The sequence below is a fragment of the Tenrec ecaudatus genome, chromosome 7 (assembly GCF_050624435.1).
Source record: "Tenrec ecaudatus isolate mTenEca1 chromosome 7, mTenEca1.hap1, whole genome shotgun sequence".
NCBI classification, from domain to species: domain Eukaryota; kingdom Metazoa; phylum Chordata; class Mammalia; order Afrosoricida; family Tenrecidae; genus Tenrec; species Tenrec ecaudatus.
In genome coordinates this window covers 61,783,720-61,807,099 of record NC_134536.1, presented here as the reverse complement: position 1 = coordinate 61,807,099, position 23,380 = coordinate 61,783,720, and the positions used below count along the sequence as shown (strand labels likewise).

At 38.5% G+C, this 23,380-nt stretch overlaps 1 protein-coding gene across 4 annotated transcripts in view; it reads right to left on the bottom strand.

Moving 5' to 3' along the window:
- CDK19 (cyclin dependent kinase 19) overlaps positions 1–23,380 on the bottom strand; it is a 186,982-nt gene that overhangs the window by 149,007 nt on the left and 14,595 nt on the right. Inside the window, exons 2-3 of one of the 4 annotated variants that reach the window (XM_075554673.1) lie at positions 3,310–3,371; positions 1,928–1,973 (exon numbers count right to left, since the gene is read on the bottom strand). The exons of 2 other annotated variants lie outside the window; for them this stretch is intronic. In XM_075554673.1, coding sequence (XP_075410788.1) covers positions 1,928–1,973; positions 3,310–3,371 — 108 coding nt within the window. The remainder of the gene's footprint in view (positions 1–1,927; positions 1,974–3,309; positions 3,372–23,380) is intronic. One more of the 4 variants, XM_075554671.1, reaches the window with a different exon arrangement.

The following is a 23,380-nucleotide window of genomic DNA, read 5'->3' as shown; positions in this document are numbered from 1 at the left end:
GTGGATGCTTGAGAGAGCTTGTGCTATGGAACCATATCTATTATACTAATTCATGCAGCTATGCAGCTAATAAGTTACTTAGAGTCTCAAATAATCAGCTTGTACATCTATAAATCTTGTAAGACCTGTCTTGAAGATGAAATGAGATCATATCCGTACAAAGCACCTAGCACGGTGTCCAGCACCAAGAAAGGCTTAATACACAAGGGGGTATCAAAAAGTTCCCTGGAAGATTTCATTCTCTTTGTTTTCCCATGAAATTGTTGAAGCCTCCCACGAACTTTTTGAACATTTTCTTTAAACATATGGAAGAAGTCTTTGAATAGATATCTAACTAGAATGCTTAGAACAGGACATAAGAATATGAGTTCTTGGCAAATATATTTCAACAAAAAATAAAACTAACCAAACTCACTGCCGTGAGTCAATTTCAGCTCACAGCAACCCTTCAGGACAGAGAAGAACAGCCCTTGTGAGTTTGCAAGACTATATACCTCTTCACAGGGTTGAACACCTCATTTTCTTCCACAGGGCAACTAGTATTTTTGAACTGCTGATCTTGACGTTAGCAGCCCAATATGAAACCACTATGCCACCAGGGCTCCCTAAAAATGAAACAGGCATTTGAAACTGATATGTCACATTGTTATTTAGTTTGATGAGTGAAATATATATATATATATATCTTTATATATAGTTTGCAAACAGCATTATATATATCTTTGTTACCACCTAATGCCTTGTACCTAACACTCAAATATTTGATGCATTGATCAGTTGATTTGATGACTAACTTCTCTAATCAGAGGAAGGTTTACAGTGAGAGTCCAGAATTAAGTCTTTCATTCAGCAGTTACTGAGTGCCCAAGGTGGTGAGTAAGTCGCACCTTGGTATATGAGTTAGGTGCTAGACTGCTAACAACCAGTCAGTAGTTCAAACCCACCATCAGTTCCTTGTAAGAATGATGAGGTTGTCTGCTCCTACAAAAAGTTACAGTCTAGGAAACCCTGTACAGGGTTGCTACAAATTAGAATTAACAGAATGACAAGGGTGTCATTAGTTGGCAATCTATTGACTATATCTTCTATGTTAGACAATATCTTGGTCTAATAGATGTTCACATGAGACTAGAGGAACTAAGTATGTGGAAAAACTACCTGAATCTGTCTAGTAAAATACTACTATATAGACTCTCATCCTCTTCCCACCATCCCACCTCTGAGATTATGGCCCTTACTCACCCGTCAAGTCTGGAACCAAATTCACACTTCTGGCCCAATTTTCTGCCAACTAAGAGAGAGCTCTATATGGTGAACAGTAACACTAGAAAGGTATGAAATCCTTAGAACAATCAACCATTTGAGATCAAAAGGGTATCATTTCTCCAAGGAGAGAGTTCAGAACGCCAAAGGGTTATGAAAGGAGAAATGGAAACAGGAAACACAAGGCGGAAATGGGATAAGTGATGTTGCACTGTGGGGATTGCAATCAGTGACTTGAAACAAAATGCGAATGAATTGTTGAAATGAAAATTGATTTATTCTGTAAAACTGTACCTAATTAATTTACAAGTTAAATATATATATATAAATAATTCTTTAATTACCCATTTAATCCCATCTTTCTCATAAGAACTTGTGGGGGAGAGTCTACCTATACCCTGAGATCAACAGTATTTTACCTCTTTGATACTACTGATTAGGATAATCTATTGAGATCTTCAATTGATAACAAAAATATGACACAATCAGATAAGCTAAACATATTTTAAAAGGGAAAAAAGTACTACCAACTCTTCCAACTCACAGTAATGCTGTAAGCCCAAGGAGACCAGCCCCACTGGCTTTCCAAGGCTTGAACATTTTTATAGGAGTAGAAAGCCACATCTTTCTCCCACAGAGCAGCTAGTGGGTTCAAACCACTGACTTTTCTGTTTGCAACCAAACACTTAACCATTGTACAACCACAGTTCCTAAACAAAACAAGAGTACATAATTCAACAGGGGTGAGAATAGCCAACCAGCCTGAAAATGAAGTATGAAAGGCCTTCAAGAAATTACTTCCAGTCTAACTAGTATCTCTAAATAGAAAATAGTCTCAAAATGGCCACAAGAGCAAAAGAAAGGAGACAATACTTGGGAGGTAAATTGTAGGTTTCCTAAATAAACAGCTTCAAACTCATCTACCTCCTCCAGTTAAAAACAGGCTCTGCTCTGAATAGGAGGGAGGTGAAAAAGGCAGTGAACCTGCACTACCTATAAAATGAAGTGATTCTGTGCAAGGCACAAAGTAAAGATTAATAAATAATACCCAACTTCATCTAAGGTGTGCATCTTAGAGGGTATAATATGCAGGCTTACTTCAAAGCAAAACAAATAGAGTTTCCAGGAGATTTAAGAAACCATTCCACTAACTCTCATTCAGAATCTATCTCAAAACTAGCTATTTACTTACATCTAAAAGTATAAAATCATATAAGCTTTTGATCTTAAAAAATAAAATCTACTTATATATTGTCTGAAAAACTCAGACAATTTTATAAATTCACTAAAAGTGGTATTGAAATATCTGGTACATGAATTACAAAGTGTTTCTTAAAAAAAATCATGGATATATAATCCAGGAAAGAGATATGTCACAATTTCTGATCTCTAGTCACGCATGCTATTTTATTTAAAAGTAACTCATTAAAACTGTCTCTATAAAAACATATTTTATAAGTACGTGGGATGTGTTTATTTCTCTACTGAAACAAGAACTAACCTGAGAGAAGAGCATATTAACGAGTTCTGAAGGGATAATTAGCATATTGAAACTGACATTTTTGGCACACAGGATCTATAGCAAGAATGTCTATCCTCCTGCCATGAGTCACGGACTAGGCAGCCTCCTGATTTATTCTGAAGCAGTCTTTGAGTGAAAAGAGCAGTAGTCATGAATAATGACTTGGACAACTTCCCAAGAAGAAAACCACAGTGAAGCTAGGTCTAGGAAAATTATACAGTACCTATTATACATTATACTAAATGCATCCTTTTCTTAATTACTCCTACCTTTGTAGTTTAAGGAAGAGAAGGTGAAATTTAGTCTTTGTTTCTATCTGAAATTTCCTTTTTTCAAGTATACAGTAATACTGAAAGAAATTTTGCATGTATTAACTTGCTGTTAAATTTTGTGATAGTGAATTATGCAAATATATCAATCATTATAAATTACTTTGTGTTGGCATTCTTGAAAAGCTCTAACCTGTCACATGCCCACCCCAGCACACACACACAATGACACCAGAAGGCAACACTCTGCTTTACCTTCTGCTGAAAAGTCTGCTACCTCCAACGCTTGAGGTCCATACACGAAGCCCTCCTGGAATCTATGAACACAGCAGAGGCAAAATGCAGAGAAATTTATGTAGATTTAAAAGTTACACTGCCCAAAAACATAAAATGCCTATCACAAGTCTACATATCTGCCAAGGAAATCAGATTTTAGATTTGGCAGTGAGCAAATCAATAATAAATTGATTACATACAGAGGTCATTACATAATATGCAGCTAATTATATGAAAAGATCTAAAGTTGAACCTAATTTATATTCTCACCCAGCAGAAGAAATGATACTACTAGAAAAACTAAAAGAGCTATAAAAGCACAAAGTAATATATGCTGAAAGCAACTAATTTTAATTATGTGAGAATGCCGATGAATATATAAAATATGTATAATAAACTAAGGATAAAAATAGACTTTACAACGTGACCTCAGTTGGACCTCAGCTCACGGCACATTCTCCTCTTAGCACCAGAAAATATTGGACTATTGGAGAAAAATTGTCATTTAAAACTGACCTAGAAGAGGACAAAAGTGAAGAAAAATGGGAAAGTTGAACTGCAAAGATATTCCAAAAGTTCATTCCTTTTTTTAAGTTAAATTCATTTTGACTGATATTTAATTAAACAAGGTACTACACATGCTAGGGTCTATGAAAGAAACCTCCCTAGTTCGGATTGTATGAAACAAACAAAACTAATAGCAGCCAAGGTTTCCAAAGGCTATACCAGGCATAGTTCTAGGGGCTCAGCTTCATGTGATCTTCAAAACTACTCAGAGGTAAGTGCTCCTATTTTTCCCCAGCTTTTCTTTCTTTTTTAAAAAAATCATTTTATTGGGGGTTTATACAACTCTTATCACAATCCACACATACATCAATTGTGTAAAGCAAATTTGTACATTTGGTGCCAGTAAGTACTACTATTATCTCTGCTTTACAGATGGAGAATGTAAGACAGGGAACTTCAGAAATTTGCTAGACATAGAACTCTGGATAAGGCACTGGGCTGCTAACAAGTTCAAATCCATCAGCTGCTCCCAGACTATCTGCTCCCGTAAAGAGCTATAGCCTCAAAAACTCAAAACAGTGTCACCTTGAATGGGAATCTACCACTTGTCTGTCTGTCTGTCGTACTCTGGTAGCTTGTGTGCTGTGATATTGAAAGTTAAGTCACTGGTATGTCAAATACCATCAGGGTCACTCAAAGTGAACAGGTTCCAACTGTGCTTCCAGACTAAGACCAAACTATGAAGAAGGAATAGGCTGTCCACTTCAGAGGAATTAGCCACTGAAAACCCTATGGATAGCATCAAAATATTGTCAGTTACTGAAAACCTAATGAATAGAAGCAAAGTACTGTCAAGAGATACTACCAGAAGAGAAGGCCCTCAGGTCCCAGGGCACTCAAAATGTGACTGAGGAAGAGATGCCTTCTCAACTCAATGCCATGGAGTTAATACTAACACATAGCAACCCCCGTGGAATTCCAAGACTATAACTGTTTACTGGAGTAGAAAGCCCAGTCTTTCTCCCGAGTAGATGCTGGTAGTTTTGAACTGCCAACCATGCAGATCGCTGCCCAACGCCTAACTACTGCACCACCAGGGGCTTCATGCTTTCTCAAATTAGAGTCAACCAAAATGACAGATAGACCTTCACTTGCTGATGAAGTTTGACCAAAAATGAAAAGAAACAACTGCAAACATCTATTAATTGGATCTTGGAATGTACGAAGTATAAATCAAGATAAATGTAAATTTTAAAAAATTAAATGGACGGTAAACCAGCATTGTTGAAAACCATATAAAATGATCTAAAAAAATGAAAAGACATTTCATATTCATGGATCAGAAAAAATTAACAGTTAATATGAATCATTCCCCAAATTGAAACTCCCTATCAAAATTCCAAGTTGTTTTCTTTTTTAGCATAAATTGATAAGCTGACAATAAATTAATATAGAAATGCATGTGATCCAGTATAGCCCAAGCAATTTTTTAAAAGGACAAAGTTAAAAACACATGGTAAGTTTAAAATTTCCTACACAGCTGCAATAATAACATGTTGCTGTTTTTTTAAATGAACACAAAGACTGAAATTCTAGGCATTTGGTGAGCCAAAATGTACTGGTATTGCCACTTTGAATCAAACGATGATATGGTTTACTATGCCAGTGAAGACACATTACAAACAGTGTTATATTCCTCATCAACTGCTATTCAAATGTATTCACTACCCACTAAAACTAGAGGTGCATAAAAAGAAGAATGCTACCAAAATCTTCAGTCTGAAATTGATCAAACATGTAATCAAGATGCATTGATAATTATTAGGATTAGAGTGCAAAATCTAAAATCAAAGAGGAAAGATCTTGGTGATGGAAACAAAGCTGCAGTTATCATGATAAAATTTTGCAAGACTAATAGCTTCTTCATCTTTCAACAAATCTTTTTTCAACAACACAAAAGGCAACTATACACATGGACTTCTTCAGATGGTATAAACAAAAATTAAACTGACATCTATGGGAAGAAATAACAGAGCAACTCAATATCAAGCAGCTAGAACCAGACAAGGGACTGGCTGTGAAACAGACCCATCAATTGCTCATTTATAATTTCAGGTTAAAATTGAAAAAGAAAGAAGAAAACAAGTCCACAGGGGGTGCAAAATACAATTTGGATTATATACCTCCTCATTTTGATGACCCCTCAAAAACAGATTTGATGTGTCAAACACTAAAGACAGAAGACCTGATGAGCTGTTGGATGACATCCAGAATATCACGCATGAAGAAAGCAAAGTTATTAAAAAGAAAGAAAAGACCCAGTAGATATCAGAAGAGACTCTGAATCCTGTCCTTACTCATGGGAGTAGCTAAGGCAAGTGGAAGAAATGAAGTAAAAACACCTAACCAAAAATTTCAAAGGGCAGCTCAAGAAAACAAAGTAAAATATAACAATGCTTGAGAATAAGGGCAACAAATGTACAAATGTGTTTTGCACAATTGATGTATGGATTGTGCTAAGAATTGTACGAGCCCCAATAAAATGACTAAAGATATACGTGTGTGTGTGTGTGTGTGTGTATATATATATATATATATATATATATATATATATATATATATATATATATATATATATATATATATATAAAACAATGAAATGTGTTAAGACCTAGAGTTAGAAAACCAAGAAGGAAGAACACCCACAGCATATCTGAAACTGGGGGGGGGGGGGGGAAATCAAGAAAAAACTCAAACCTAAAATTGCAATATTGAAAGATTCTATGGGCAAAATATTGAATGATGCAGGAAGCATTAAGAAAAGATGGAAAGAACACAAAGTCACTGTATCAAAAAGAAATAGTCGACATTCAACAATTTCAAAAGGTAACATAAGGGTGAGAACCAAAGGTGGTGCTGAAGGAAGAAGCACTGAAAGCATTATCCAAAAACAAAATTGAAAAAAAAAACTTGCTGCTAATGAGTCCATGCTAACTCATGGTGAACCATGAGGGTAGAATGGCTCCTATAAGTTTCCAAGACTGCAACTCTGTACAGGAACAAAAAGCCTCATCTTTCTCCCAAGGAGCAGCTAGGGGTTTCAAACTACTAACCTGGCAGCCCAATGCATAATCATTAAGACACAGCTCCAGGAACTAATGGAATATCAAGTGAAATGTTTCAACAAGCTGATAGAGCACTGGAAGCACTCACTGTCTATGGCAAGAAATTCGGAAGACACTTAAACAATTAACAGGAAGAGATCCATATTTTTACCCGTTCCAAAGAAAGGTGACCCAACAGAATGTTCAAATTATAGACCAATACCATTAATATTTCATGCAAGTAAAATGTTGCTGAAAATCATCCAATAACGGTTGCAGAATACACTGAAAGAGCTGCCAGAGGTTCCGGCAGGATTCAGAAGAGAGTGAAGAACAAAAGCACCTAAAATTTAAAAAGCTAAAATAATTAAAGCATGATTGTTAGTCTAGAAACTTACAACCATTATGGTGTCAAAATAACAGCTTCAATCCTCTCGGTTTTCCAGTAGCAAAATTAGTAATAATAAAATGAAGAGCCTAAAAAAGAAAGCAGCTTAGATGAAATTGTTTATTCAATTCCATGATTATCGTGATCTTCTCAAATCTCAAATAAAATTTATTTACTATGACAGCACACATATTCAAGCAACCCTTTAAAGAGGTTCATAAGAAGATATAAAATAAAACTAAACAAGAAATGCCTGAAATAGTGGCAGAAGATATCAGAATTTTTTAATGTCACAAGTGAAAATTATTCAATGAAAACATAAACAACCAAAGGAAAACATTTCCTTCTAGGAGAATATTAAAAAACAAACAAAAAACAAAAACAATGCCATCACGTTGATTCTGGTTCATGAGAAATTCCAATTGAATCCTACATGACAGCAAATAAGTTAATATTATTGACCTAAGTCTTTCTTACCGGCCAATGAATGCATTCATCCTATAAACCTGCAGCTAATAATGAGCTGCTCCAGATTTTAATTGTATCCCATAGGTCTAGTAAAGACTGGTGGAACCCCTGAGACTATGGCCCTTAGCTACTCATCAGGCCTGTAACTGAACTTACTGTCATGGCTCAATTTTCAGCCAAATCATAACTCCACTGCTATCCAGTCAATTCTGAACTATTGTAACTCACAGAGCTGGGCACTGAACTGTTTAATGTGACTTTTGTAGTCGACGTCTCCGATTTCTACCAAATGACCTTCTCCGGCATTGGTCTGGTAAAAAGGCATAAGACGACAATGATGGGACTCACCTAGGAGTAGTTGTGAACAGGATTCCCTGCAATGCCTTCCTGCTGAATATAAAATGAGCCCTCTGCGGAGGAAAGATCTCATTACTAACAAGAGACAGGAAGAAGTAGAGCCTGTCCTCTGGACCCGATATCCCTGTGCAGTGAGAGCATGGAACAGAGTGGTGAACTTCCCAACCCATGGAGCAGGTAAAGCTGAGTGCTTTTGTGTAGGAGGCTGGCTTGTGGAGTGGGGTGTCTCTGGGCAATTAATTCAGGGAGCTGAGTTTGCTGACCCACGAAGGTTGAGCTGAATGTCACAGGTTGAGGCTTACAGGAGCTCTTAAAATTTTCTTAAAACCAAACAATTTAGCTTAACTAGTAGAAAAGGGGGGGGGGGGAGTCTGCCTTCAGCATTGTGCTCTTTCAAAATCTATCATATGAGATCCATTTGACAACAGCAACTAGAAAAATTGGATGGGAAACATGAGGGGCAGTGAGTTTATTACCTGGGAGAACAGGAGGTTTAAGGAGGGCTGCACAACTGAAAGAATATAATCAGTGTGACTGAATTGTAAATGTACACACTGTTGTGTTAGTATATATTGGATTAGTGTATGTTCTGCTTTGTACACTCTCAAAATTTAACAAACTAAATTTAATACACATACAACTGAATTACTACTTTCCCCTTCCCCTTCTAAATAAACCTGGGAACAGGCGTACACAAGAACAAAAACATCTACTCTTCTCCACTTTGGAATTACATTAGTAAAAATCCTTTTTATCTCTGCCCAAATAACTCCACAATTTGATCCCAGATTCTAGGAAATCCATTATAAAGCCTCAGGAACCCAGTATCGAGGGTCTCTGGGAATCAGAATCCATTTTAGGCAGTGGGTTCACTGCCTGTAGCTCTGGTGATGTGTTGGTTAAAACAGATGCTGCTAACTGAAAGGTCATCTATTGAGACGACAAGCCACTCCAAGGGAAAAGGTGAGACAGCCTACTTCCACAAAGATCTACAGCCTCAAAAACCCTTCAGAGCAGTTCTACTCTGTCCCAGAAGCTCATCAGGAGTCAGAATTGACTCAACAGCTATGGGTTTGGGTTTTTCACTCCACATTTTTCACCTCCTACATTGTTTACATCTTATGATAAGTGTGTTCCTCCTAAATTCAGGGAGTGGAATCCAGTAGGTCTGTTTAGGGAACTATTATAATTACTTCCATTTATAACTTATTATTTCTCTTCTCCAAAATCCAAATTCTTTAGCCTAGCCTAGCATACATTATCATGCTACTTTTCTCTTAAATTCATTTGCAACCTCGATCCCAAGTACTTGCTCTAACCATCTTTAATTGCTTGCTCATGTAGTTCATTTCAATTTTATAAATTTTTGCTTCCTCTGAAAAAAGAGATGTCACAATAATCTTGAGTCTATTCCTAAGCATCAATCTGTGTCCCATTAGTAGTTACCATATATAGTAGAGTATAAACCAACCCAAATATCCACCAAGGCACCTAATTTTACCACAAAAACTGCATTAAAAATGTGCTGGGAAAACTCAGCTTATACACAAGTATATATGGTAGTTATCCTAAGTCACAAATCTTAGGAGAAAATTCTATCTCCTCTTACAACACACTACTCGTATGACCTCCAATTCCACAGTTACACCAACACTCTAAATTCTTTCCTTCTGGCATTGCTAAAAGATAAAGCAGGATGATTTATCACAAGTAGTCTGAGAGAAAACCTAGGAAGAGGAGACACAATGTTGAATGCTAAATTAAGGCAAGGGCAAGAAGAGTGGAGAATAGCAGGGCAGGAACCCTAGTTAGATTTCCTGCATGTTTTTCAGAGTGGAATAGCTTGCTATCAAATGTTCTAGTTTTCATGTAAAGACAAAAAACACAATTCAACGTTACACTGGAAAATATTTGGAATCTGGATATTACTTTATGTCCTTTATTATAAGAAATCAAAACTGGATACTCTTCATAGTGTGGTAGAATATAACAACAAAATGTTTGCCATTTCAATTATTTCTATATGTACAATTCAGTGATGTTATGTTCACTATGTTGTACAACCACCAGGACTGTATCCAAATATGTTCATACTTGAAACAGAAACTCAGCACCCCTTAAAAAAAGTTGGCAAAAAGAGAAGCTGGCCAATTTTTAAAAGCACGCAATTGGTTTCACCTTACTTCGATTTTAGCTATGTATCAAGAACAACTGAACAGAAGTTACGAAGATGCATGTAATTTCTTTTTCAAAACTATACATAACCATTATGCCCTGGTGCCTTAGTGGTTACTTGTTAGGCTGATAACCTCAAAGTCAGCAGTTTAAAACCAGCAGCCACTCTGTAAGAGAAAGATGAGGCTTCCTACTCCCATAGGAGTTACCATCTCAGAAACCCACAAGAGCAGTTCTACCCTGTCCTATAGGCTCGATATGAGTGGGCATCGACTTGCCAGCAGCGATTTGAGGCTGTTTTGTTTTTTTGTTTTGGTTTTTTCCTTAGTTTGGGCACATAAACTGGACAATGAATAAGAAAGCTCATAGAAGAACTGATGCATTTTATTGGTGACGAATATTGAAAATGCTGTAGACTGCCAGAACGAAAAACAAATCTGTCTCGGAAGAAGTGAGTGTAGTCAGAATCCTGACAGGCAAGGATGGTGAAACATGATCTCAGGTACTTTGGACATGTTATCAGGAGAGACTTGTCCCCTGGAAAAGGATCTCATGCTTGGTAAAGTGGAGGGGCATCGAAACAGAGGAAGACCCTGAACAACCAGTTGCACTCATACAGTGGCTGGAACGATGGGTTCAAACAATGAGGATGGCTCATGACAGGGTAGCCTTTCATTCTATTTACACAGGGTGACTATGAGGGGGAACCAGCTCCAGGCAACTAAAAACAACACTTAAAGACATCTGTCTTTATTATAAATTGCACCTAATTCCCTATTTAGATCATATAAGATACAGAATGGGGGAAAAAACACGTTTGTTTTTTTAAATACAAACTCAAAGCATTTAACAAATAAAAACATTCCTTACAAATGACTATGTAAGTCAACCAAATGAAATCCAAAAACAAGTTTACCTAATACAGATTTCTAACTAAAGAAAAAGACAAGGAGAAATGAACAGAGCTAAAAGACAACATATTAACCATGTTGAGGAGTAAATCTAAGGATTCTTATACTTTTGAGCTACATGACATCATCTTGGTTCTACTAAAAAGTAAAAAGTGATATTCTGTTATATGCTATGATGTAGCTGTATCTTTAAAAAATCCTAAGTTAAACAAGCCCAGATACAAAAATACAAATACTGTATGATCCCACTTATATTAACTATCTAGACTAGATTAAGTGACAAAGTGGTTATTGTAGTCCACAGGTAGATGATATACGGAATGCTTAATAGGGTAAAAAAAATACTTAATAGGGTAATGAAATTTTTTTGAATGAACAGTGGTTATAATTGCATAACACTGTGCTTATAATTTATGTCACTGAGATATACTTAAAATGATTTAAATGGCAAATACAAGGAGGGACACCCCCCAAAAAAAATGAAAAAGCTCCACTTTCGAAGTACACATTTTTCCCACTAGGAAAGTATCCAGCAATTCGCTCTTTGTCAGTGCACCCAGTGGCATTGCCTGGGAAGGTACTCTTTGGTCACAGTGAATTTTTTCTTTTTTTAAACATTTTACTGAGGGTAAATATTTTTCCTAAGAGCAGTTTCGCTTGAACCTTGTTTTTTGTGATGGCCAATTTAAGAGACTAGTGTGCAGCTGTGAAATTTTGTTTCCAGCTTAGGGAAATTGCCGCAGAACTGTTGTGATGTCTAGGCAGCGCTACTGGTTTTCTCATTTGAAAAAAGGTGAAATGTCAACTAACTCATTCTGGATGTTCAGCGAGTTTTAAAGGGAGATTTGGGAACGAGAAGGGTCACTGCATAGTTTGTGCCTCGGGTTCTGACTGACCAGGAAAAAGAGCTTCTTGTGGAAACATGTCTTGCTTTGAAAAAACAGCTCTGAAACAACCCAGACTTTTTTTCCAAAGTCATTACTGGTGAGGAGACAGAGTGCTATCTTAGGACACTGAAAGCAAACATCAGTCAAGCCAGTGGAAGAAGTCTTCATCACTTAGCCCAAAAAAAATCTCATCATATGAAATCAAAGATCAGGACTATGCTCATGTGTTCTGTTTTGGTTTTTATGTGAAGGGGATAGTACATTTGGAGTTCATTCAACCGGGTCAGACTGTTAATGAAGCTTTCTATTTAGAGATTCTGAAAAGATTGAGTAACACTGTGTGACAAAAAAGGCCTGAATTGTGGCAGACAGGGGATTCCCGCCGCAATAAGCACCTGTTCACACAGCCATCTCAGTGTGCCAGTTTTTGGCAAAAAAGCAACATGCCTCTCTTGCCCCATGCACCTAACTCACCTGACTTTACTCCTTGCAACTTTTTGTTTCCTTGATGAAGAGGGACATGAAAGGACAATAATTTGATGACACAGAAGAGGTTAAAAAAAAACAGGGAGGTGCTGTCAGCGATACAAACAGATGAGTTTGAAAATGTTTGTAGGAATGGAGTCACAGATTTGACAAATGTGTCACTGTAATGGAGAGTACTTTGAAGATAAGGTTGTTTTGTAAAAAAATTTTAATACATAACTTTGGGAGGAAAAATTCTGGTATTGGAGGGTTACTCCCTCATGTAGATATTATATGTGTTGGACAGGGTTCTCTAGAGAGACAAACCAGATTGCTAGTAATTATATATTTATTTATTTATTTATTTACTTATAAAGACAGATATATAATACAAGAAATAAACCGTTACATTATATACAGATATATAAGAAATTCAAAGTTAAATTATAAAGCAGTGAGACACTAGCAGTCCTTTAAGGCTTGAGAACTACCAGTTGCCAGTCCCCTTCTGTAGATAGAGCTGGGCTATATATATCCAGGCAGCAAACAGCAAGGCAGGTCCCCAACTGTCATCAACTGTCGGTCCCCAGCTCCAGAGATGAACATTCCAATCGCGTGGGCTTAAAGGGACCTCAACTTAAAGCGACACAGGCCACAGGCTAGGAATCCCACAGGTAGTGTACCCCTTTAAACTGAGGCGCAGAACAAGCAAGGCGAGGCTCACCAAGCCATTTATCCCTCTGCCCTTCAGTTAATCCTACTTGTGTTTATCGGCCAGGCTGGCACAATAAACTATCACAATCCACCCCTGGCCAACCTGGAACTTGTACACAATTCTTTACCCATACATACTTATGTAAGTTCCAGATATTAATGAAATTACACTTCTACTTATCATCAATCATCTATCACCTATATAAATGAAAACACAGTCCAATTGCATCTGATATATCATACTTGAACTAAGGAAATATATGCAATAATCACATACAAAGAAAATACATTGACAATTACAAGCCTCGCTTTTGCAATTGTTCACTGGTCATAACTGATAGGTAGAACTACCTTCTACTGCTACCCATTCTGTATTACCTTTGCCCTCAGCAAGCATCTGGCCAGGCAGGGTGACCCAGACTTTCATATAATGACCCATATCAAGACCTATTTATCAAGTGACATGAAAAGCCTCCATTTTTGACTAGGGTCACCTCACCTAGGAGTCTGGGTCATTATACATCCTTTTAGGATCGGGTTGCTGTAACTTACCATTTACTTTAATAACAGGGCATGGTAACAACAAGAGGCGGCCTATGGGATCTCCTGGATTCCAGACATATTCTTCTTTACCTCCATTATGTAGTACCAGTCCAATTTCTCCTTGGTAATCAGGATCAATCACACCACTTAGTACAATGACACTCTTCCTGACCTGTTGATCCAAAGGCATGACAAGTCCAAAGTGCCCAGGGGCATTCTCAGCTACCAGTTCAGTGGAATCCGTGCTGTGTTTCCAGGTGGGAGAGTTCCTTTCTTCGGGACCAGGACCTCAAAGCCTGAGGAATACAGGGTTGCTGGGACAGGAAGCAAAAATGCTGCAAGGGGATCACTAGGAGTAATAGTGAGTGGTGCCACTCCAGCTTCCACCCCTTGGTTCCTGGACCCATGAATTCTGGCTATTGGAGACACAGCACCATATATTGGCCGCTGGTTTAGAGCATATACAGCTTCCTGGAGAACATTGCCCCAGCCCCGCAAGTTGTTGCCACCTAGTTGGCACCGTAATTGTGTCTTTAGGAGCCCATTCCATCGTTCTATCAAGCCAGCAGCTTCAGGATGATGAGGAACATGATACGACCAGTGGATTCCGTGGGAATGGGCCCATTGCCACACTGTATTTGCTGTAAAGTGAGTTCCTTGATCTGAAGCAATGCTACGTGGGATGCCATGCTGGTGGCTGAGGCATTCTGTAAGTCCACGAATAGTAGCTTTGGCAGAAGTATCACATGCAGGGAAGGCAAATCCATATCCAGAGTAGTTGTCTATTCCAGTAAGAACAAAACACTGTCCCCTCCATGATGGAAGTGGTCCTATGTAATCAACCTGCCACCAAGTTGCTGGTTGATCTCCCCGAGGAATTGTCCCATATCTTGGACTTAATGTTGGTTTCTGTTGCTGGCAAATGGGACACACAGCAGTGGCAGTGGCCAAGTCAGTCTTGGTGAGTGGAAGTCCATGTTGCTGAGCCCATGCATAACCTCCATCCCTGCTGCCATGTCGACTTTGTTCTTGTGCCCATTGGACGATAACAGGGATGGCAGAGGAAAGAGGAGGACCAGTCTCCACAGCGCGTGTCATCTTATCCACTTGATTATTAAAGTCTTCCTCTTCAGAGGTAATCCTTTGGGGAGCGTTCACGTGAGATACAATTTACATTCTTGGCCCATTCAGAGAGGTCTATCCACATACCTCTTCCCCACACCTCCTTGTCACCAATTTTCCAATCATGGTCCTTCCAATTCCCTGACCATCCAGCCAAGCCATTAGCCACAGCCCATGAATCAATATACAGTCTCACATCCTGCCATTTTTCCTTATATGCAAACTGAACGGCCAGGTGCATTGCTCGAAGTTCTGCCCATTAGGAAGAGTTCCCTTCACCACTGTCCTTTAGGGAGATCCCAGAAAGGGGCTGCAGTGCTGCTGCTGTCCACTTACGAGTGGCACCTGCATATCGTGCAGAGCCATCCGTAAACCGAGCATGACTTTTTTGGTCTTCACTTAAAGTATGGTAAGGAACTCCCCAGGAGGCCATAGGTGGAGACTGGCAGAAAGGAGGCAATGTGACAGGAGTGGAGACTGTGGGCATTTGGGCCACTTCTTCATGCAGCTTACTTATTCCTTCAGGTCCTGCTTTGGCCCGATCTCGTATATACCACTTCCATTTAACAATGGAGTGTTGCTGCGCACGTCCAACTTTATGATTACGTGGGTCAGACAATACCCAGTTCATGATAGGTAATTCAGGCCTCATGGTGACTTGGTGGCCCATGGTGAGGCGTTCAGTCTCCACCATGGCCCAGTAACAGGCCAACAGCTGTTTTTCAAAGGGGGAGTAGTTGTTTGCAGAGGATGGCAAGACTTTACTCCAAAATCCCAATGGTCTACGCTGTGATTCACCAATAGGGGTCTGCCAAAGACTCCACACTGCATCTTTATCTACAACAGAGACCTCTAGCACCATTGGGTCAGCCGAATCATATGGTCCCAGTGGCAAAGCAGCTTGCACGGCAGCCTGAACTTGTTGAAGAGTCTTTTCTTGTTCTGAACCCCACTCAAAAATGGAGTCTTTTCGTGTCACTTGATATAGGTCGAAGTAGAACACCCAAGTGAGGAATATGTTGCCTCCAAAATCCGAAGAGACCCACTAGGCGTTGTGCCTCTTTTTTAGTTGTTGGGGGAGCTAAATGTAATAGCTTATCCTTCACTTTAGTAGGAATATCTCGACATGCCCCACACCACTGGACCCCTAGAAATTTTACTGATGTGGAGGGTACCTGAATCTTTGTTGGGTTAATTTCACAACCCCTTGTACGCAGATATTGTACCAATGAATCGAGAGTCTTTGATACATCCTCCTTAGTGGGTCCAATCAGCATGTTATCAATATAATGGACCAGTGTGAAATTTTGTGAGATAGACAGATGGTCAAGGTCCCTTCGGACTAAATTATGGCACAGGGCAGAAGAGTTGATGTACCCCTGGGGGAGAGTTGTGAAAGTATAGTGTTGCCCCTGCCAGGTGAAGGCAAACTGCTTCTGGTGGTCCTTTGAGACTGGTATTGAGAAGAAGGCATTAGCCAGATCAATAGCTGCATACCATGTACCAGGAGAAGTATTAATTTGCTCAAGTAATGTAATCACATCTGGGACAGCAGCTGCAATTGGAGTCACCACCTGGTTAAGTTTACGATAATCCACTGTCATTCTCCAGGATCCATCTGTCTTCTTTACAGGCCAAATTGGTGAATTAAATGGGGATGTAGTAGGAATCACCACCCCTGCATCTTTCAAGTCTTTGATGGTGGCATTGATCTCTGCAATCCCTCCAGGAATGCGGTACTGCTTTTGGTTTGCTATTTTCCAAGGTAATGGCAACTCTAATGGTGTCCACTTGGCCTTTCCTACCATGATAGCCCTTATTCCACATTTTAGGGACCCGATATGGGGGTTCTGCCAGTTACTAAGTATGTCTATTCCAATGATGCATTCTGGAACTGGGGAAATAACCACAGGATGGGTCCGGGGGCCCACAGGACCCACAGTGAGGTGTACTTGAGCTAAAACCCAATTGATAACTTGACCTCCATAAGCCCCCACTCTGATTGGTGGGCCTTGGAAACATTTTGGGTCTCTTGGAATTAGTGTCAGTTCTGAGCCGCTGTCTAGTAATCCCCGAAAAGTTTCATTATTTCCTTTCCCCCAATGAACAGTCACTCTTGTGAAAGGCCGCAAGTCCCTTTGGGGAAGGCTAGAAGAAAGACTAACAGTATAAACCTTCAGTGATGTAGCAGGGTCCTCCTTACAAGGGACCCGGCCTCCTCTTCATTCAAGGGGTTGTGGGTCTGTAAACTGGCTCAGGTCTGGGAATTGATTGAGCGATCGTGACTGTCTATTCTGCTGTTCACCTGATCTACCATTCTTTCGCCTGTACAGATCACGTAAATATTTAGTAGTCGTCCCATCTATTTCATTCCTAGGGACACAGTGGCTAAGTAGCCAATGCCAAATTCCACACTAGACAGGTTGCTTTGATTATTATTGAAAACTTGTTGTCTATTATAACTACGCCCACCCTGTCTCTGTTGCTTCAGTGCTGACACCTGCCCTCTACCATCACGGGAACCAATCAGCCCCATTGTGGGCAAGTGTCGGAGTTCGCTTAGGGCAGTGCCCACTGTTAATCCTGGTGCACATAAAATAACAATTACAGGAGTCTTAAGAGATGCTGGGGCCCACTTCACAAACTTGTTCCTTATGGTTGTGGTAAAGGGTATGTCCTCAGAACACCCCCTTTTTGGGTCTATGGGAATATCTTGATAGATCCATTCTAACATACCAATTTCTCTAAGCTTTTGGATGCCTTCCTCTACAGTGTACCAAGGTAGGTCAGGTACTTCAAGTTGGTCTAATCTAAGCCATCTGGCAGTCCATGCTTCATTGAACCAACCAAATAAAGACTTAGATCCTTTTTTAGCCTGTCTCGCAGAGACATTGAAAGAAGAGCCTGTGCTTAGGGGACCCATATCCAGAAACTCAGACTGGTCTAATATTACATTTCGTTCACCAGTATCCCACACCCTTAGTAACCATTCCCAGGGATATTCTCCAGGCTTTTGCTTGTACGTATTTGAGAACTCGAGCAGGTCTTTATGTGTGTAGCGCACTTCTTGGATAATCATCTCATCCTCACCTTTAGGTGGTTTCTGAGACTTAATTTTAGTGACAGGTCTAGCGGAAATAATGGGTGGTAAGGGTGTTTCCTGGGTGCTCTCAACAATATCTTGCGAGGCATCTTCCTCAGGTAACGCTACTGATGCAGCCCCACCTGGCTTATCAACTTGAATAGTTTGGCTAATCTGCTCAGGTGTTTCTAAGGGCTCAATATCCTCTTCTTCTGGATCATCAGCCCGTATGTTCCCATCCCATGTTTCAGGGTCCCAACTTTTCCCAATTAATGCCCTTACTTTGGTTTCAGACACTACTCTAGATCTGCAATTCAGCTGCCGTTGTAATTCAGCCACTCATATAATGAGACTATGGACCTGGTTCTCAGCAATGTCAGCTCTTTTACTAGAGGAGAGGAGGCTCTCCTTTGTAGCACAGATGGAAGTTTTCAAATCTGTTAGTCTGCCCCTGAGGTGTGCTTTTGAGGCTCTGAGATCATCCCTCTCCTTAATCACACTTTCCATTGTACGAAGGACCAGCCACCCAGCTTCCCTATACTTGTCATTATCATATAAGTCCTGGAAAATATCAAATATACGATTTCCTAGAGCATCTCCTTTATCCAGCACATCATCTACTTTAGGTGCTACTTTAGGTATTATCTTTGCTATTTTACACCATGGATTAGTAAGGGTAGCAGACGTATCCATGTCAAGCCTAAATAGGTTGTAAAGCCAATTTAAGAAATCCATATTTATGGTTTATTTCTCTAGAAGCACTCCTGGTACCAAAATGTGTTGGACAGGGTTCTCTAGAGAGACAAACCAGATTGCTAGTAATTATATATAAATATATTTATAAAGATAGATATAAAAGAAATGAACTGTTAAATTATATACAGATAGATAATATAAGAAATTCAGTTAAATTATAAATCAGTGAGACAGTAGCAGTCCTTTAAAGCTTGAGAGCCGCCTGTTGCCAGGCCCCTTTTGTAGAGAGAGCTGGGCTATATATATATCCAGGCAGCAAACAGCAGGGCAAGTCCCCAACTGTCATCAACTGTCGGTCCCCAGCTCCAGAGATGAACATTCCAATCGCGTGGGCTTAAAGGGACCTCAACTTACACCGACACAGTCCACAGGCTAGGCATCCCACAGGTAGTGTACCTCTTTAAACTGAAGCACAGAACAAGCAAGGCGAGGCTCACCGAGTCATTTATCCCTCTGCCCTTCAGTTAATCCTACTTGTGTTTATCAGCCAGGCTGGCACAATAAACTATCGTATTATACCATAATATAAATGTGCAAAAAGAATATAGAATTATAATGTTCTCAGCTGTAATAATTATATTATGATTATGCAAGAAAATTTTTGTTTTTAGGAACTATATGCTGAAATCTTAAAGCTAAGTATTCTAACTTATTTCCAAATGTTTCAAAACAATATGGATGCATATACAAATATTTAAGGGAAAAGTTAATATAGCAAAATACAAACAATTATTTAATCTGGATCAATAGATAGGACACCAGAAACCAGGCCAAATCTAGCTGCTGGTTGGTTTCTATAGATAAAGTTTTATTGAAACACTGCCATGTTTATACACTTACCTGTAGCCTATGGCTGCCTTCCCACTGCTGCTCGAGAGCTGAGAATGACCTAAAATATTTACTATTCGGTTCTCTACAGAAAAAAAAATTACTAGCTATAGAGTGAACTTAAGATAAAACTTAAACCTTTCTGTATGTTTTAAATTTTTTATAATCAAAAGTTAGCAAATATACTTTATTCAGGATCCTTATTATTTCTCAATAAATAATAAGGATATATACAGATAAATATAGCAACAGATTACTAAAAGAAGAAGCTTGGCCACACTCATAATACTAATTTGGTACTAAACAGTTTTTAATGCAAGAAAAAATTATTGCAGGTTTTTAAGAAAGCAATTTGTGATATCTATTTTATACATGCAAACCCTTATAGGATGGTTAGACTTTAAAGTACATGTGAAAAGATTAATAATAGTGATTATCTGTCAGACACTACTTTAGGAATTTCACAGGAATTTCCTCATGGTAAGCCCATGAAGTAGATCCTAGTACTATCCCCATTTTACAGACCAGGGCACTAAGACAGAGGGTTAATTTGCCCTAGTCAAAACCCTTGTAAGTGGTACAATTAGGAGTACAAATCCAGATAGTATAACCTCAAGGCGTTTAGATGTCCTACAATACTACCTACTAAAGAAAAAGGGGGTAAAGGACAGAAAAATAAATGGGAAATTTAAAATTTACAATATAATCCTATTTTTGTAAAATGGTTAGGGTAAATATATGCCACAGATGGATGAAAAGTTGTCAGGACAGAAATGGCACCAAAATATTAATTATCTCTATTTCAAGAGATGATATACCAACAGCTAATAAACAAAAGGAGACAGTGAACCTCTCTGGTAATAATAATAATGATGGAAACACTAAGCAAAACACTAACTGTCTTCAAAGGAACCAGGATTACTGGTTGAACACAACAATCTACGACCAGCAATTTCACTTTATGTATTTATGCTAAACACAAACAAATGGGCAAGCATCCTCATCATTATTTGCTACAGGAAAACACACACACACACCCAGTTGCCAGGAGGCAATTCCAGCTCCTGCGGGCCTCAAGTATATCAGAATAGAACTGAGCTCCCAGGGGTTTCCCAGTGGCAATTGTTTTCAGAAGTAGATTGGCTGGTCGTCCTTGAAAACGTTCAACCATAGGTATAGCCTGACAGTAAAATATCAGTATAAAACCTACAAACACTGTAGTTTGTACAAAAACAGTTTGTATGACTACAAACACCTACAGTTACTAATATGGAAAACCACAATACAGTATTTTAGATGTAAACAAAGGCTAGACAGCAATATATACAATGCTATTTTTGTAATTTTTCAAAAGTAAATGCATGCGCTTCTGTGTATGCCAAGAATGGACAAAAAGATGCCAAAATGCCAAGCAAGAGAAGCACCAAAGTAGTAATTATCTCTAGATGATAGGGCTTTGAGTATTTACTTTCTTCCTTATATCTTAACTTACTATGTAACTATTTTTTGGAGATTTAATCATTTATGTTGCCTTAAAACAATATTCACGTTTAAATATTTGCTTAGTAATTTCAACAATCACCATTTTCTTATTTATAACACCCTATAGATTATTTCTACCACTCATCTGTCACGTAGCCATACGGTGGCAGCTATGTGTTGCTGGAAGGCTGGAAGGTATGCTGCCAGGATTTCAAATACCAGTAGTCACCCAAGGTGGAGAGGTTTCAGAAAAGCTTCTAGACTATGCGGAGCGAGAAGGACCTGGCAATCTTTTTTTTTTTTTTAACAGGCCACTGAAAATTTCATGAATATTTTCTAATATAATTCCAGAAGATGAGCCCCTCAGGTTGGCAAATACTGAAAATATAACTGGGGAAAAGCTGCCTCCTCACAAGAAAGTTGTCAGCTTTAATGACAAGCAACGTTTTCTGGACCTTCATTTATTGATGCATCAAGACTCAAAATAAGGAGAAAGAGCTGCAAACAGCTAGTAAAAATCACAATGTGGAATGTACAAAATATAAATCTAGGGAAAAAATAAAATTTAAAAATATGAATCTAGGAAAATTAAAAATGGTCAATAATCAAATAAGAATACTTGTAGATTTCAAAGGAATTACTGCACTGAAATAGACTGGTATTAACCATTTTAAATAGAGTAATCAAGGTCTGCAATGCCAGAAATGACAAATTGATCATATTCATTATCAAAAAGAATTTAATAATCTATCAGAAGTACAGCACTGTCAGTGCTAGGACAATATCCACTCACCTACAAGGACAAATAGCTAATATGACTATTACTCAAATTTATGCACCATTAATATCAAAGAAGAAACTAACAGATTCTTACCAACTTCTGCAATTGCTGACCAAACATGCAACTGAGATGCACTGATAAGTACTGGTGAAGGGAATGAAAAACTGAAAAGGAAAAATCAGTAGTTGAAAAAATATGGCCAAAAACAAGAAGAAGAAATATGACTTTGGTGATATTATAGAATGATGTTGAAGATCACATTATTCCCTGGAAATAACTTTTTCAACAACATAAATGAAGATTAAATGTAAGGACCTCGCCAGATGAAATACACATGAATCAAATTGATTACATTGGTAGAAAAGAAGATGGAGAAGCTCAACCTTCCTAATGCCATGACCCTTTGATATAGTTCCTCATGTTGTGGTGACCCCCCCTATCCATAAATTATTTTTCTATTTTCATTGCTACTTCATAACTGCACTTTTCCTACTGTTATGAATCAAGAAACCCCTGTGAAAGGTTGAGAACTGCTATACTAGAACAAAGGTCAGTGACTGACTAAAGAACAGACCCATCCATAGGTCGTATACAAGTTCAAGTTGAAGCTGATATTTCAAGTAAGTTCAACAGAGCCAAAGCATGATCTTGAGTATACATCACCCGTACTTAGAGATCATTTCAAAAACAGGTTTGATACAATGAACACTAATGACCAAAGACCAGAGAAGTTGTAAATAACATCAGGTATGTCACACATAAAAGGTCGTTTTAAAAAGCGGTAGATAGAGAAAAGATCAAAATGGATGTCAGAAGAGACTGTAAAACAGAAGAGACTCCAAAACTTGCTCTATTCTCTGAAACAGAAGAACTACAATGAACAGTAGACAGGATGCCTGAACAGTCGACTACAAAGGGTGGCTCAAGAAGACAAAGAAAAGCATTGGAAGGAAAAGCACTAAGACCTAGAGCTAGAAAATAAAATGGAAAAACATAGTAGGCATTTCTCAAACTGAAAGAACTAAAAAGAAAGTTCAAGCATCATGTTGCAATACTGAAAGATTTTACAGATAAAATAGTGAACAATGCAGGAAATCTTTTTTTAAAGATTAAAGGAATACAGTCACTATATCAAAAAAAAATTAGTCATTTGATCATTTGCAAAGGTAGCATCTGATTAAGAGCAGATGGAATTGAAGGAAGAAATCCACGCTGCATTGAAGGCCCTTAAAAAAGGCCAGGCTCCAAGAACTGACAGACCACCACATGAGATGTTTCATCAACAGATGCAAAACTATAAGCATTCGTTTATCCAGGCCCAAAAAATCTGGATGATAGCTTCCTGGCCAACAGTCTAAGGAGATTCATATGTGCCCATTCCAAAGGAAGGTGATCCAAAAGGATGTGGAGATTATCAAACTCTATCTGCAAGAGAACACACAAGTAAGTTTACTTAGAATACTCCAAAAACATAGACCAA